The sequence below is a fragment of the Aythya marila genome, assembly GCF_965140915.1.
Source record: "Aythya marila genome assembly, chromosome: 2".
NCBI lineage: Eukaryota > Metazoa > Chordata > Aves > Anseriformes > Anatidae > Aythya > Aythya marila.
The window spans coordinates 35,694,555-35,709,589 of NC_139043.1; the positions used below are offsets into that span (position 1 = coordinate 35,694,555).

At 48.2% G+C, this 15,035-nt stretch overlaps 2 protein-coding genes across 2 annotated transcripts; both read right to left on the minus strand.

Moving 5' to 3' along the window:
• Nucleotides 1–128: 128 nt before the first annotated feature.
• Nucleotides 129–3,094, minus strand: HOXA7 (homeobox A7). Its single transcript, XM_082753975.1, has 2 exons — nt 2,617–3,094; nt 129–1,528 (listed from the first exon to the last, which is right to left on the minus strand). Exons 1-2 carry the CDS (start codon nt 2,990–2,992, stop codon nt 1,245–1,247), a joined length of 660 nt encoding a protein of 219 aa, XP_082610101.1. The 5' UTR covers nt 2,993–3,094; the 3' UTR covers nt 129–1,244.
• Nucleotides 3,095–8,973: 5,879 nt separating this feature from the next.
• Nucleotides 8,974–12,464, minus strand: HOXA9 (homeobox A9). The gene is made up of 2 exons (XM_082754567.1): nt 11,316–12,464; nt 8,974–10,219 (listed from the first exon to the last, which is right to left on the minus strand). The coding sequence occupies exons 1-2, from the start codon at nt 11,884–11,886 to the stop codon at nt 9,981–9,983; spliced, it is 810 nt and encodes a 269-aa protein (XP_082610693.1). The 5' UTR covers nt 11,887–12,464; the 3' UTR covers nt 8,974–9,980.
• Nucleotides 12,465–15,035: the final 2,571 nt, after the last annotated feature.

A 15,035-nucleotide genomic window follows, 5' to 3' on the forward strand; every position in this document is an offset into this window, starting at 1 on the left:
GATCTTACAAATGAGCTCCAAGACAAATATAAATGACAAAAAAAAAATTGTTCAAATATACAGTATCTGCTATTGTAGGAAAATTCACGGTATTACATATTAACACATTCGGATAATCAGGACAAACAGTTTTTGTTTTTGTTTTTGTTTTTTAAAGGTGGTTACATGGTCATTTAAATTCACTTTTCAAAGAACACTTTCAGCTATATTAAGTAAGATCAGCCTAGAATACGAAAACGGCCTTTAGCTGAGGCAGCCTAAGGTAGAAGCCAACGGAAGATAATAAACCGCTTTGTACAATATTGGCATGTGTTTGCTTCCTCACTCGGAATAGTAAAGATTTGAGAACAAAGATATATTGCAGCATATGGTTTTCATTTATAATTGCTTTGGAATAAATATATTATTTTAAATTTAAATATATTCAGCCTTTTCGGTACCAAATTCTATACCAAAGCTATTGATGCGTGCTTTTCGAACAATTACACTTACGTTTCTAAAAGCATTTTGCGATTCACATTAGTACGTTATCTTCTTTTGACTACTAAAATACAGTATACTTTCGAAGATAGGTAGGCGGAGCAAGATATATAGGTAGTCTGGAAAATAGGTAGTACAAATCATTGCTGTAGACTGTAGTGGTTTGTGGAACATCTTTTATTCCCTCACTTGCTGTTTAACATTTTGTTAGTGTAGCTGTTAGTTATGATATTTTTCTAACAATAATAAAATTAAAAAAAAAAAAAAAGAAGAAAAAAAAAAGAAGTGCAGAGCTACTTATTCAAAATTAGGTAGTTTTTCTTAATGTGAGCCTAATGCACTTTTCCCCTTAGAATATGATTGGGACTGTTGAGTCAGGTAGTTACTTCGGAAGGTCACGTTTACTTTATGTGCAAGCAGCAGTTCTCCCACTGAAATGTCCCCTGGACAAACCCACCCAAACTTGGGTGAACGAAAAATAAAATGATTGTAAGATGCGCTTAGGAGATACTACCGAAGAGTTCGGCACAGGGTAGGTTTGGGGAGGACGGGAGAGTGGAGAGAGGGCTGGAAAGCCAACCCAAGAAACGCTTTAATGTTTGCAAACGCTTGCTTGCAAGATGATTATTAAAGGGAACTGATTTTTTTTTTTTTTAAATAAAAACAGTGAGTGTCTCTCTTTTTTTTTTTTTCTTTAAAGGGAGCTTTTATAACTGTCACGTGCATACATTATAGTAAGAGATTGCTTCCTCGAGTGGGACTCCCTAGTCTTCCTCTTCTTCGTCTTCTTCCACTTTCTCAACAGACGGTGCTGCTGACGTGGGCTCGTTGGGAGCTGGAGTGCTGGAGCTCTCTTCCTTATGCTCCTTCTTCCACTTCATCCTCCGGTTCTGGAACCAGATTTTGATCTGCCTCTCTGTCAGGCAGAGGGCATGGGCGATCTCTATCCTCCGCCGCCGAGTCAGATAGCGATTGAAGTGGAATTCCTTCTCCAGCTCCAGGGTCTGGTAGCGGGTGTAGGTCTGGCGCCCTCGCTTCCTATCTGGACCTGAAAGCAGGCACACACGTCCAGGAGTTAGGCAGGAAGAGAAGAGGAAAGTTTTCTTTTTTCTTCACTATTTCTACTTTTTTTTTAAAAAAAAAAAACAGCAACAACAACAAACCAACTAGCCAACCCACCAAAAATTAAAACCGGCCAAGCGAGAGTGAATAATTTCCTTCTCTCACTTCCACCCCACACACACACTTTACCCTAACAAAGACATTTCAGCTACACGACTTGTCCTGCTCAGGCAGGGCAAAAATTAAGTTGCCTGAGACATAGGAAAAGTGAAGAGAAAGCATTCAGGAGAGGAGGTGGGGGAGGAAATTGCTTTTGGGAGGAGGAACTTTCCCCCAGGCGATGTATTTCCCTAAAACCTTCCAGACTTCGGCGTTTCACAAGGGGAAATAAAAATCTGGAAGGCTGGGCTGTATTTATTTTATTTTAATGTCGGGGGCTCCCTCCACCCCCCACCCCCTACCCCGCCCGGCCCGTAAACAATACATCGCATTTAGCTCCAGAAGAGAGCTCTCGTTTTTCACACACTCTCGCCCCCAGCCTCCCTCCAGCCTCTCCTCCTCCCCCCCCCCCTCCCCGTTTTCCTGTTAGTCCATTTCTATAGATTCTTATCTCCGTGGAAAGGGCAGGGGGACGAGGGCGGCGTGGCTCAGCGGCGTGGGCCGGCGAAGCCCTCAGCAGCCCGTCCCCCGCTCCTGAGCGCCCCTCTCCCCTCTGCCTCCCCCAGCAAGCGGGAGATTTCCTTGCCCGACATGGGCAGAGGGCAGGGGAGACACTCACCCGAGGGGGCTCGGAGAGCACGCAGCCAACTCTCCACGCTCCTCTAGCAAACAGCGCAAATAAACTCGATGCTAAAATTCCATAGCGAATGGAGTTAAATAAATTTACGAGGCTAGAACCCATTAATTGGGCAATAAAAAGTTTTATGATACTCATTTACATACAATGCCACGGGCTTTCTACGCAATGGCGCCTCGGCTATAATTAAAACCATAAAGGCTGTGCTGACAGTAATTTTGGCGACACGCTTTGCCTGGCTGCCACAGCTCCAGCCCTCTTTCTCCGCTTGCCCCTACCTGAAGACCTCATCCAGGGGTATATCCGGAAATTAGCCTCAGCCTGGTTGTGCAGGTTGCTTTCCTCCGCTTTCTCACAGCTGGGTTTGGTTAGGTCATTGCAGAGGACGGGAATGTTCTGATCAAAAGAGGAACAATGCAGGTTGTAGGCATCAGAGCCCAGGCTGTATCCGGAAGAGAACGGGCTTTGATATATGGTACTGTTCACATTGTACAAGCCGGGCATGGAGGAGGCGAAGGCACCCGCGCCTGGTCCATAGCCGCTTCTCTGGGAGTTGCTTGCAAAGGAGCAAGAAGTAGGCTCTGCATTTTGGAAAAGAGAAGCCCCCGCCGTATATTTGCTAAAAAGCGCATTCACATAATACGAAGAGCTCATAATTTTGACCTGTGATTTGTTGTCCGGCAGGCTTCAGTGTCGGTTTTACGAGGTAGCGTGATATATGATAACATTACCCCCCCAGATTTACACCAAACCCCATTTTCTTTTGGACTGAGCTGCCTCCAGCACGTGACCGGTCATATGACGCCGCCCGCCAATCCCCGCCCGCCTCACAGGTGGTGCCGGCCGCGGCCCGCCGGTGCCCGGCCATGGACGGGGCCGCCGCCGCCCCGCGCCGTCGAGGCGCAGCCCCCGGCCCCCCGGCGGTCCCCGGCGGCCCCCGACGGCCCCGCCGCCGCTCCCGGCGCGGGGGAGGGCGCTCAGCACCCCCCCCCCCGCCCCTCTCCGCCGCCGCGGGGAGGGCTTAAGCCATGTGGTCCTCGTTAGACGGGGAGGGGGGATTAAAAATAATAATAATAAAAAAGCTTTAAAGGAGTCAAAGAGCTGGGTGTTGGTATTGCTTAGTCTTATTAGCGCTCTCTCGTCCCTAAAATGCTGGGGGGCTGTTGGGGTGTCCTCCCGGCCCCACCACGCCTGCCGCCGGCGGTCCTGGAGCGGAGGGAGCAAAGAGGGGAGCACTCCTCGAGGGACCCCGAGCCTCCCGTCCCCCCTGGGAAACAGCACAGCCCGCCCCCCCCAACAGAAAAGTAAAACAACAAAAAAATTGAGGAAAGGGAAAGTATGCGGGGAGGCAACTTTCTGGACGCCTTAAAAGAAAAACACACACAAAAAAAAAAGGGGGGGGGAATCCCTAGAAAAAAAAAAAAAAAAAAAAAGGAAAAGCAAACTCCCTAAATTAAAGGAATCGTCTGCAAATCGCCTCACTTTTTATTATTATTATTTTTTTTTCTAAATGTCCCCTTTACCTTTCCGTCGTACGCACCTTCCAGTCCTCAGCGAGAGGCGGCAACGTTACGCGCAGACCGCGGGGAACGTTGCTGCTGCTTTTCTAAACACTCGGCTCCCCAACAATGAGAATGGCTCTCCATTGAGGATGCTGCACCGTGCCCTTCCTTTAAACGGATCGTAAAATGAGTTTCCTTCCCTCAGACAGGGAGTCCTGGTAAAGACAGCTTTTACTGCCTGCCTGTATTGCACATCATAAACTGGAAGGAGCACAATGGAATTGCCCCGGAAATTCTCCTTTCAATTATAGTTTGGTGCCCCGTGTACAAAGACTTTCTCACCAGTTAAAATTGTTCTTGGTGATATTTCGCACGGACCCTAAACTTTACGTTTTGTAAACGTGGAAGCCCCTCTCCCCCCACACACACACCTCCAGCACGCACGCACCCTTTGGGACTCTTTATGCGCGGTTATTGCAGCCCCATGAATATAGGATACTGACAGAAGCGAGTAAATTCTCTGCGGCGAGGTCCCTGAGATATTGGTGCTTCGGAGTATGCAAATGTGGCGGCTCTATCTAGATATTTGCCAAGTGTTAAGCACGTGAAAACGCAGTCGTTATTCGCAGGCGCAAGGGGGAATCTGCAGAAAGAGGCTCCTTCGTTCATTTATTCCAATATTAGACGATATCCCTGCGGTTGCGAAGTGCAAGGGGGGAACACGCCGGCAGAAGAGGCTGCTGGAAAGGAATAAAGGCCCAAGAAGTTAAACGAACGCGAAGCAAACAAGACGACGACTTAGAAGATCAAAGAGGCTGAAGTAGATGACATTAAACCAATAAATTGCTCCTCTGGTGACAACATACCAAGATGCAGGAAGAAAGGAGCAGCAAATATAACCAATGTCTAGACTTAAATATTGATAATATAGAACCGAATAGATTAGTCGGGCGAGTGTATTTCGGGGTCTCTGTAAAATATGCGCCTTCATGTATTTAGCTTTACATGTCTGTTTTGTACCGCCGCCTTTTTTTAATATTTCACTTGCAGCTTTATTTTTTTTCCTTTCTTTTTTTTTTTTTTCTTTTTTTTTTTTCCCTGCCAAGCCGTCAAAAAAATCTCAAAAAGCCTTCACCGAATAAATCTTAAAAGGAGACCCAGACATCGGTCCCCACCGCCTTATTTACTTCCCCCTCCCTTTGCGTGTTGGTCAAACAGCAGCATAACGCTGCCTCTGAAATAGCCCCCCGAAATATCTCATTTTGTCGCCTATGAAACAACGCCGGATCCCCGGCGTCTGAAAATGCACTTTTCATTTGAATGCACTTTTTTATTTTTTTTTTTTTTCAGTCGAGGAAACAGCGAGCGAGCACAGATTGCAAGGTTTCCGTCACCGCAATATTCTCACACGCTTTAAAAATAATCCTCCGGGCGGGATTCATTGTATTTATTTTTTTCGTGGGAGAGCTGGACTACCTCTCTTTGCATTCTGAGCTTTTCCGGGAAGTAAAAGGTAGTGATAAAACGGTGCTCATAAGTTATAAGCGACCTGGGAGCTCCACGGTTATGGCTTGTGTGTTAAGCAGTATCTTGATGTGGTTCCTACTAGACAGGATTTTGTTGTTTTGGAATCTGTTCTCGCCGTAATTTATCCACGATTATAATGGAGCACGCTGTGCCAAGTTATTACTTAGTATGACGATGCATAAACACTTTTTAATTTTAATATAATTTTACTGCCCAAGGAAAAAAAATAATTAATCATAGTAAGTCTAACAATGCCATTGTAGACAAACATTTGATAGGAAGGCTCTTATTAGAAAGCAGGGAGTGGCAGTTACTCTTCATCCCTAGAAAGAATTAAATCTTTGAAATAGGGTGGGGAAAAAATAGCACAGTGCTCGCATTCCTTTCCGATGCTGAATTTCGATGTTAAGATATTGGCTTTGATTTAAGGAAATGTAAATAAAACGCAGAAAAAGTAGTTCTCTTACGGGGTACTATGCAGCGATTTATTTACTTGTCTGACTTTAACTTGAAAAATACAACGTTCATACTTCAGACCACATTTTATGCTTCCTTCCCTCCTGCCTCTATTTTCTTTCCAATTACTTTTTCCCCCTCTCTTTTTGGCAACCAACGTCTGAAAATGCACCAGAGTTCCCACTAAATCTCATTCTCGAGACGCGAAAGCCAACAAAAGCAAAAGGGAGAAAAACTACGAAAACGACCGGGGGAAATCAAAATAGCAGGGCAGCAGAAGTTAGGAATGACTTTGAGAGACCCGTCAAGTTTGTAGAGCATGACTGCTAGCATCTGTATAATATAATTACAACGGGTCCCACAGAGCTGAAATTGCTGAGGACGCAAGCGGGGCTTTTTTATTTGGATCAAAGACAGCTGTTGAAAATTTTCATTCGCCGGTAAATAATTTTCAAATTAAAGCTTTGCAGCGCTGCCGCCTCCCTGCACGGCTGCGTCTCCAGGCACGCCGGGCGGGTTTCTCTCGAAACCCCTTCGCCTTGAGACCCTCTCTGCGGGCAAGGCTCCCTCCTCGTCCCCTCTCCTCCTGGGCTGATCCACGCAGACCCAAGAAGCACCGTGGAGCCGTGATTTTCTTTCCGTCCTGCCCCAAACCTTCAATTTCCCTCAGTTTTCCAATATTTCCTTTTTCAACCAACCCTTCAGGACACCCTATTGGCAGGCTCAAAGCTTCACCAGGGAAGGGCGAAGGTTTGAGGACAGGGGAAGGTGAGCTGGCACTTGTGTGACAGGGCTCCATGCGGCTCTATGAACTAGTAGGTAACGCATGGGGGGCTTTGAGAATAATAAACGCAGGATACGGCCGTGGTGCAGAGCAAGTTTTTACCTTTGCTGTTGCTGCACCGAGTGATGCCATCCCGCCCGTGCCATAATAAGCGGGGAATAAGGGAGAAAAAAAAAATAAGTGGGGAAAAAAAAAAAAAAAAAAAAAGGCAATTATCGGCCTTAGTGGGGAAGAAATGAGCGTGTTCAGCCCGAGTTATGCTCCCGCAAAGTCGACATTTTAGGAGCTGTCGGGGAGGCGGCCGAGCGCTTGATGGCGGGCGGCGGGCCCGTTCCGCGGGCTCGGAGCGCCACCTGCCGCCGCCCCGCCGCCGCCGCAGCCCCGCCGCCGCCGCCCGGCCCCGCGCCCCGGCCCCGCCAGCGCCCGGCAAGATAAATGTCCGCCGCCCGGGCTGGATTTAAGCAGGGGAAGGCCAATAAAAGGTTGTTATTTCCGCTCGCCCGCTTTATCTAAAACAGCCAGACAAAACAAATGAAAAGGCTTTTGTGGAAAATCTTAATTGTGGCTGGACAGTTGTAAACTCATTAAGAGCCGAATTCCAGACAGTTTGCAGACCCGTCATTTATTACACACTCTTAATGCTGATTCTTTGAAGTTGCCTCTGTCTGCAACAACAGAGGGCGTCCCAGCATCCCCAAATACTGGCTCAGGGATCAATTAGGGGCTTTTTGTGTGTGTGCACACCAGAACGAGCTCCCTTTCACTAATTAGAACTCATCAAATCTTAGCCCGGATTTCTTTTATTTTTTTTTTTTTTTTAAGGTGAAGCCGAAAGCATTTTTTTCCCCCCGCAGTTCTGCACATCTGTAAACTTCTTGCCGGTTCCCTAAGTTTTGTCTTGAGCCCTGCAGCGTTTTACACCCCATAAACGGTTACAGCAGTCATTTTCTTTTATTGCACTGTATGGCTCTGAATTTTCCTAACAACAACTTCTGCCAAGACCATAAGTGTGTTCCGTCTTATTTTGCTTTAAATACATACATAGGTAAGTGGACGTCCGTAAACCCAGGCGGCTTTTATTGTTATTCGACATATTTGCAAACACGGGGCGGCGTGGCGCAGGAGCGCGCTGGGGATTAGATTATGGAGGACATTCACCCCGAGCAGTAAGATGTCTGCCCAAAACAAGGGAAAATTTCAGCAAGCTCACAGACTTCGCTATTTTCTTTTGTTGCTGAGCTTGGTTTGGCTTGGGGCGGCGGGGGAGGGGTGGGTGCAATGGGGATGTGTGTGGAAATCTTCCGCTCCGAAGAAACCTTCCTTCTGGTTAAAAAATTAAAATATATATATATATAAAAAATCCTATTTTGCCTTCTCCGCTCTCGATGTCTGCCAGCCCTACTCTTTCCTTCGGCTAAATCACCGAGTAATATTGACACCATAAATTCCACCATAATTGTCAGAAAAAATTATCTGTACCTATATCTATATACATACATATATAATCTGAGGCGCTAGTAAAATGCAACGGGTTGTTTTTATTTGCCACGGGACATTTAAAAGGAAAAAAAAATCCCAAACGTGAAGGCAAGGGAAGGAAAAAAATGGGTGGCGTTTTAAATAGCATATTTTGCATGGGCAATTATGTCTAGAAGGGAATTTAAAATGAGCACACGGGCAAGGCGAGCCTTTCGCAAAGCCTACTGAAGAACACTTAGTTCTGGACATTTTCTCGGATACTAATTAACCATCTCGGTTTAAATGTCGCTGCCTAATCGGATTTACACTACTGTCCGCACTCTAGGAAGTTGGGCATTTTGGTTTGATCCGAGCCCCCCCCCTCCCTGCCAGAGGAATTTATTAAAAACGCGTTAACTTCAGCCTATGCCCCCGCTCCTATCTGCCAGCGCTTCCTTTTTACATCGCTAAACGCCAGCTTACGAAATTGTATCCGGGAGCGCGGAGTTATGTCTCCTCTCCATGAAGGCAAGGCGTTTAGGACCCACATCGGCCCGTTTAGGACCAAAATAAGTCCCATATTTTCCCGAGCTGCGTTTATAGGGCGGTAAATTTGCCTTGGCTGAGGCTTAACGAAAACGCTCGCCTCGCCTCCGCAGCCTTGCCACGTCTGCTGGTGATTTTCGGTGGGACATCGGATAACCCCTTCTTAATAATCTTAAAACATCACAAAATATAAAAGAATCAATATATTTTATTTGGCAAAAAGTTAAATATCATTTCAACACAACGATTTGGTCAGTAGGCCATGAGGTAACCATTTCAAAATAGACAGTGTACGTTCTGCATCGACATCACTTCCCAGATTTATTTTTTTCTAAACGATACAAATTTACAATAACCAAATGTAGGTTTTTATAGCGTATAATTTATTATCAATAAAATTAACCTTCATTACAATAACCATCAAATTATTCGATTAAAATTAAAACGTAAACCATAGGTAGTTACCCTTTTCACATATACGTATAGCTCCGAAATCTGATAACTGCTCACTGGTGCAAAAACAATATTTAAGCTAGTCTGTTTATTTACTTTTTAATATATAGATTATATATACAACTGACAAAGACAGTACTATATATATATCAACTGTGCATACTAAAACGACTTGCTTCGAAATATTTTGAGAACCGTAATTCCCAGACATCCCGGACAAACTTCTTTTCTACTTTTTTTTTTTTTTGTGTGTTTAAATTGGGATATATATAATATATATATTTTACAATCAAAGGTTAACTGTCTAATTATACAGAAAAGACTTAATACACTACAGAGCTATACTCTATGCAATTTTTATAATAAACAACCTGAGTTCAAATTGAATTCTAGCTTACACAATTACATCCGGTACAGCACCCAAGCACATAAATTGAGTCACAAACATAATTACCACAATAAAACACAGTGTTCAAGTATTAAAGCAGAGATCTCTCTGCCGCGCAAAGAGCGAATAAAATTAACTACGTAGACTAAACTATACAGTCCGTAAATAGTTGTGCATTATGAAAAGGTAGTTTTTTCTGTTCTTTTTTTTTTTTTTTCTTTTTTCATAAGTGAAGAAACAGGTAGATTTATACAAGCCAGCTAGACAGCCTTTTCGTGCTAATGCCCCCTTTTTCTTTCCTATTAGAAAATTAAAAGTCTTACTGTACCTCTCCTGGCAAACTGGCCTCTCCATGCTACAGTGACAATCAAGGTACAATCATAAGCAGAATATGCCATGGAAAAAAATGAGGCCTGGACCCAGACGCATTGCATGGCAGGGCTCGAGGGGAGGATTTTTTGTTGTTGTTGTTTTTAACTTTGTTTTTGTTTTACTGTACGCATTTTCAGTGTAACCCGCGTATCACCATCATTCGTCCTTCGCTCGGTCTTTGTTGATTTTCTTCATTTTCATCCTCCTGTTCTGAAACCAGATTTTCACTTGTCTCTCAGTTAAATTGAGGAGTCTGGCCACCTCGTATCTACGGTCCCTAGTGAGATACATATTGAACAGAAACTCCTTTTCCAGTTCCAGCGTCTGATGCTTGGTGTAAGGGCATCTCTTTTTCCTGGTGGACCTTGCGTGGAGCCAGTTTGCAGCGGGGTTATCTGCAAGGGAAACAGCGGGAGAAGTTCAGGCTCGGGGGGGGGGCGAGAGGGGGCTGGCGAGAGAACAGCACGCAGGACCACCGAGGGGTGCCCTGACTTTTTTAGGGTCCCGCCTAGGTGTCCTGATTTGGGGGTTTACGACGTGGCTCTCGTTGCCCCAGACATGCGGGACGGTGGGGCACAATGGGCTCAAAGCAGAGAGAGGTCACACAGAACCACACGCAGCACAGCCCCGCCGCCCCCGCCTCCTCTCGCGCTTTTTTATTGTTAGGAGGATGCAATTTTAAAATCCTCTTTCGCCTCCTCTCCCTGCTAGCTCCCTCCCTCCTTCCTGTCCTCCCCACACACTCCCCCCCCCCCTCAAACGGCCAGCCCGGGGAGTGCCCAGCCAGAGCAGCGTGTCGTCGAAATTGTTTCTCTTTTTAATTTTCGACCTTTTCCCGTGTCATCACTGGCACGATGCAAGGAGCTGGCGAGCCAGTCTGCGGCCGGCACAATTAAAGCCTGGGCTGCTTCAGAGCTTTATTTGCATAGCGTTGTTAGCAGTAGCAATTCCGAGGTGCCCTGCTACCGCTCCCGCAGCCCTGGGAGCACCCGGCCCAGCATTTTCCACCGAGGAGACGGAGCGGGGGGAGGAGGGCACCGAGTCAACGGCGAGGTTTCTGCTCCCAGCCCCGCGATAATCCTTCCCCCCCCCCCCGCCCCCCAGGTCACAAAAAGATCAGATTCACATCCAATGCTTCCCAGGCACCCTCTCCCCGTCCCTCGCTCACACCCGTGAGCTCGGCGCAGCAGGACGATGCGAGCCCGTCCCGCGGAGTTTGCTCGGGTGCTGGGCTGGGGATGAGGGGGGGCTTTATTTATTTTTTTTCCCTTTTAAGTTGCAGGGTGGGGTTTTTGTTCCCCTTGCAGCATGGGAAGCTGGAGCCGTCCTGGATGCCAGCAGAGCCCACGAAAGGCAGCGCTGCCTTTCCCGGGTGGCTCCCAGCTGCAGCAGCCGGTGCTCGGCACGTCATTAGCCCCGGCACCTCGACACCTCCCCGCGGCCGGCGCGGCGCCCTGAATGAAGTCCATTGCCCTTCGCGGTGCCACTTACTTGGATCGATCTGGGGTTTCTCTCCGTTTGCCTCACTTTCTCCATTGCTTTCAGAGAATGCGCCTTCGTGGCTTTGCTTATCCCTATCAACTGGAGGAGAACCACAAGCATAATCAGACAGAGACAAAGTGTGAGTGTCAAACGTGGTACAGTCACCCCTTCTGGCCGCCAGCGGTTCAGGTTTAATGCCGTAATGCCTGCTGGTAGGTAACCCGGGGAAGGACAAGGAGCCCGGCACAGGCTCAAGCCACGAACGCATGTACCTGCCGTCGGGCGGTGCCACGGGCGCCTGGTGGTGCGCGTAGGGGTGGTAGACGGCGGGGACGCCGCTGGCGCCGCCGGGGTGCGCGGGGCTCCAGGGGGGGCCGAAGACGGGCGCCTTGGGCTGGAAGCTGCAGGGGGCCAGCTCGGGGTGCTCGCCCAGCGCCGCCGGCCTCGGAGGAGGAGGAGGAGGAGGAGGCGGCGGCGGCCCCAGCGGCGGGGGGGCGTAGCGGGGCGCCGCCAGCTCGTCCCCCTCCGGCACCAGGAAGGAGTCCACGTAGTAGTTGCTGAGGGTCCCGGGGGCCGACATGGCGCGGCTCGGCGCGGCGGGGGCGCCGGACCCGCCGCAATTCGGGGCTGCGGGGCTTCCCCGCACCAACTCGGTGCCGGCGGAGAAGTAGAGTCAGTAATAAGTTGGGGGCAGCCCCGGCGCCCATTGGCTGCCCCGGTCACGTGGCGGGGGGGAGCAGAACAATAAAGTATAAATCAGTCCGCGGGCTATTAACGGGGCAGTGTTCTCCAGCCATCATTTTTATAGCGAGGCCATATGTTTTTATGCAAAGGGATACGCGAGTTATACGGCGGAGTTTGTTTTAATTGCGGCCAACTGAGATTAAAAGATCAGATTCCGCCTCACGGCCTCTCCCCCTTTTTCTTTGCCTCCTCCCTCCCCCCCCCCCCTTTATTTTATTTTTTTTTTTTTTTCGTTTAAGCGGACTATTTTATATCACAATTAATCATCCCATCAGTGGGTCGTGTTCCCTGCGAAAAAAAAAAAAATAAAAATCACAAAACAAAACCCCTCCCGATCGGAGACCTTCACATAAAATTATACAATAATTGAAGCAATAAAAAAAAGGAAAATAGCAGTTGCGGTATACTGTATTTAAATATATATTTATTATATTTCATAAGGAGTTATTGTTTCGGGAGCCACGGGGTTGTTATTAAGTCAGTAACTATGAGCGCGCTCATTTGCATCGCTGTGTTTCACAGCAGTAAAAATTTACGAGTGCTCGGAAAGGTTAAATTATACCATTGTGTTTAGTTTGGGAGCTCACTGTAAATAATCCCGTTCCGTTCAGTCCCGGGCTAAGCAGAGAAAAGTCAAATTCAACGCATCCCCTTGCCGAGGCCGGAGGAGGACCGGGGCGGCCGGCTGTGGGCTCGCCCCCTCGCCGGGCTCACCGAGGGCAGCAGTGACCGAACCAACTCCTCATCCTCATCACCGAAGCCCCCTCCTCATCCTCAAGACCGAAACACCCTCCTCGTCCTCCCCGTCCTGCCCTTGGACCCCCTCGGGGAGAGGGGCCGCGGGGCTGGCCGGGCTTTCTCGCCACGATTAATCCTTCAATATGCAGCGAAGCAGCGGGGGGAAAGGGGAGAAAAAGCCCTGTCTTCCCCGCTGCCGAAAGGCACCCTGCTTGCCGGGGCGGCTATAAAAAGGGCGCTTGCATTCGCTCGCACCGCATTCTGCCGACCCCAAAATATTTATGTGCGAATATAGTTATTTATTTGCTGCAGGGCACACGCGAGCAGCACCAGCCCCTAGGCACCGGGCTGCGGTCCCCCCGCGGAAGGAGGGGAGGGCGAGCGGGGGGAAAGTAAAGCCGCGGCCAGATCCAAGTCCAGTGTTAGGAATTAAAGCAGGGGCTGAGCTGCTCGCAAACGTGCCCGCGGGTCCGGGCTTCTCTCCGGCGGCCACGCAGCCCGCTTCTCCCCGGGGCTGGCCAAGAAGCCTGCGAGATCCAGATGGGGGGCACGAGAAAAATCTCCTCTCGATTTAGTCGAAATATATTTATTAGAGCCTCGCGAATCGCAGGGAAGGCTGAGGCAATAATTAAAATCACGTGTAAATATTGTGCGTGCAAAAGTGTGGTTCTAATTAGTTTTACATCGCTATGTGGGCTGCCTCTTCCCCTCTCCCTCTCCCTCTCTCCCCTCTCTCTTTCTCGCTTTTTCTTTTCATGTCTTCCCAACGGTTTAATCAGAAATCTTACGGAGATCCTATTTTAACAACGCCCTCTCTCCATTCAGGATTACAAAGGCCCATAATGAAACTATTATCCCATATTAGAGTTAGAAAATTACAGAACAGTTACAAGATCTCCGCAAACAGGGAGCCCGTTATTTTCTAACCATTTAAAAAATGCAAATAAAGATCGCCTCTGTTATTTTTTGTGGCCATTGTATAGACACGCCGTAATAGAAAAAAATAATTGTATTTCTTTCCTGGAAAGACGGAACTCGACGTCATTTGTATTTATTAGTACGGAGTCAGCTGTGGTGAAATGTGATTGTAGAACTTCCTTTTTCCATTCAGAAAAAAATAATCTTAGCTGCAGGAGTCCTGGATGTTTATATTCGAATTTGGGTTCTCAACTTGCAGCGGGTTTCATTTTTTTGGTTCCTCACCAAAACTAATAGCAAATGAATAACAATAACAATAACGTCTTAAAGAACGCGCCTGTATTTTTATTTCCCTGTAAAATTCTGAATTTGTTCACTGCCAGCAGCCAAGCGGCGGGAGAGGGAGTACAGAAAGCAAGAGTTAAAAGACGGCAAATAATTACAGACATTTTTCACGCGGTCATGTTGCAGATAATAACACTGGAGCATTCGCCTCCTTTTTCATCCTTTTAGACCCAGTTTTCCCCAAAGTACATTTTGCATACGAGCCACCACAGCTCGTGGGGGGTACCACGGGCTTCGTACCCTTTGCGTTGCGAATTATTTCGGCATTTTGGCCACTTTACACGCTTGGGCGCAGCACACCCCAAGCAGCCCAGAAATCGCCCTTCCCATCAAATCGCAATACCAAATCGCACTTTCCAGGAACGAAGCCCTGCTGTACCTCTCGCGGCTGAACCCAAACGCTCCCTGAGCTCCATCCCGGCGTGATCAAAATAGTGGAGCTCCCACGCCGTTAGCAGTGAGCCCCAGCTCCGAGAGGAAGGAGGACCCCGGGATTTTTAGGCTGGGGGCATCGGTGCGCACAGCTCCAGCAGCAGCCCACCGCGGAGCCCCGGCGCAGGATTGCGCGGCCGTTTGCGATCTCCGCTGAACGGGAAGTTCAGGATCGCCTTTTCCTGCCGGTGCTACCAGCGCGCAGAGGTATTTTGGCAAGGCGGGCAGAAAAAATGATTCAGAGTTTGGGGGAAGCGGTCCAAAAAATCAGAGTGATGCGATTCAAGTGGACAGAGGCGAACCTGTGTGTAAAGGCTGGAGAGGCACGCACGCACACACATGTGCCCTGTAAATACACCCGCGTATGTACACAGAGCCAAGACAGACGCGCAGTGTGTATAGAGGCAGACACAAACACTTATATTGGACTGCAGCGTAGACATCTGCTGCTGACCCAGCCGAGACGTCTCCTGCGAAGATCCAGCTAGGGTAGGTCTGGCTAAAATCCGCTCTCTAACTACTCCGAGTGCCTGCAGCCCAGTTCGGACTTTC

What these genes read in the sequence shown, in the direction of transcription:
- HOXA7 (XM_082753975.1), bottom strand. Translation starts at nt 2,992, where the DNA reads ATGAGCTCTTCGTATTATGTGAATGCGCTTTTTAGCAAATATACGGCG. An exon ending in CCCCTGGATGAGGTCTTCAG is followed by an intron (nt 1,529 to 2,616) that starts GTAGGGGCAAGC and finishes GCCTGCTTTCAG; the next exon opens with GTCCAGATAGGAAGCGAGGG.
- HOXA9 (XM_082754567.1), bottom strand. Translation starts at nt 11,886, where the DNA reads ATGTCGGCCCCCGGGACCCTCAGCAACTACTACGTGGACTCCTTCCTG. An exon ending in GAAACCCCAGATCGATCCAA is followed by an intron (nt 10,220 to 11,315) that starts GTAAGTGGCACC and finishes TTTCCCTTGCAG; the next exon opens with ATAACCCCGCTGCAAACTGG.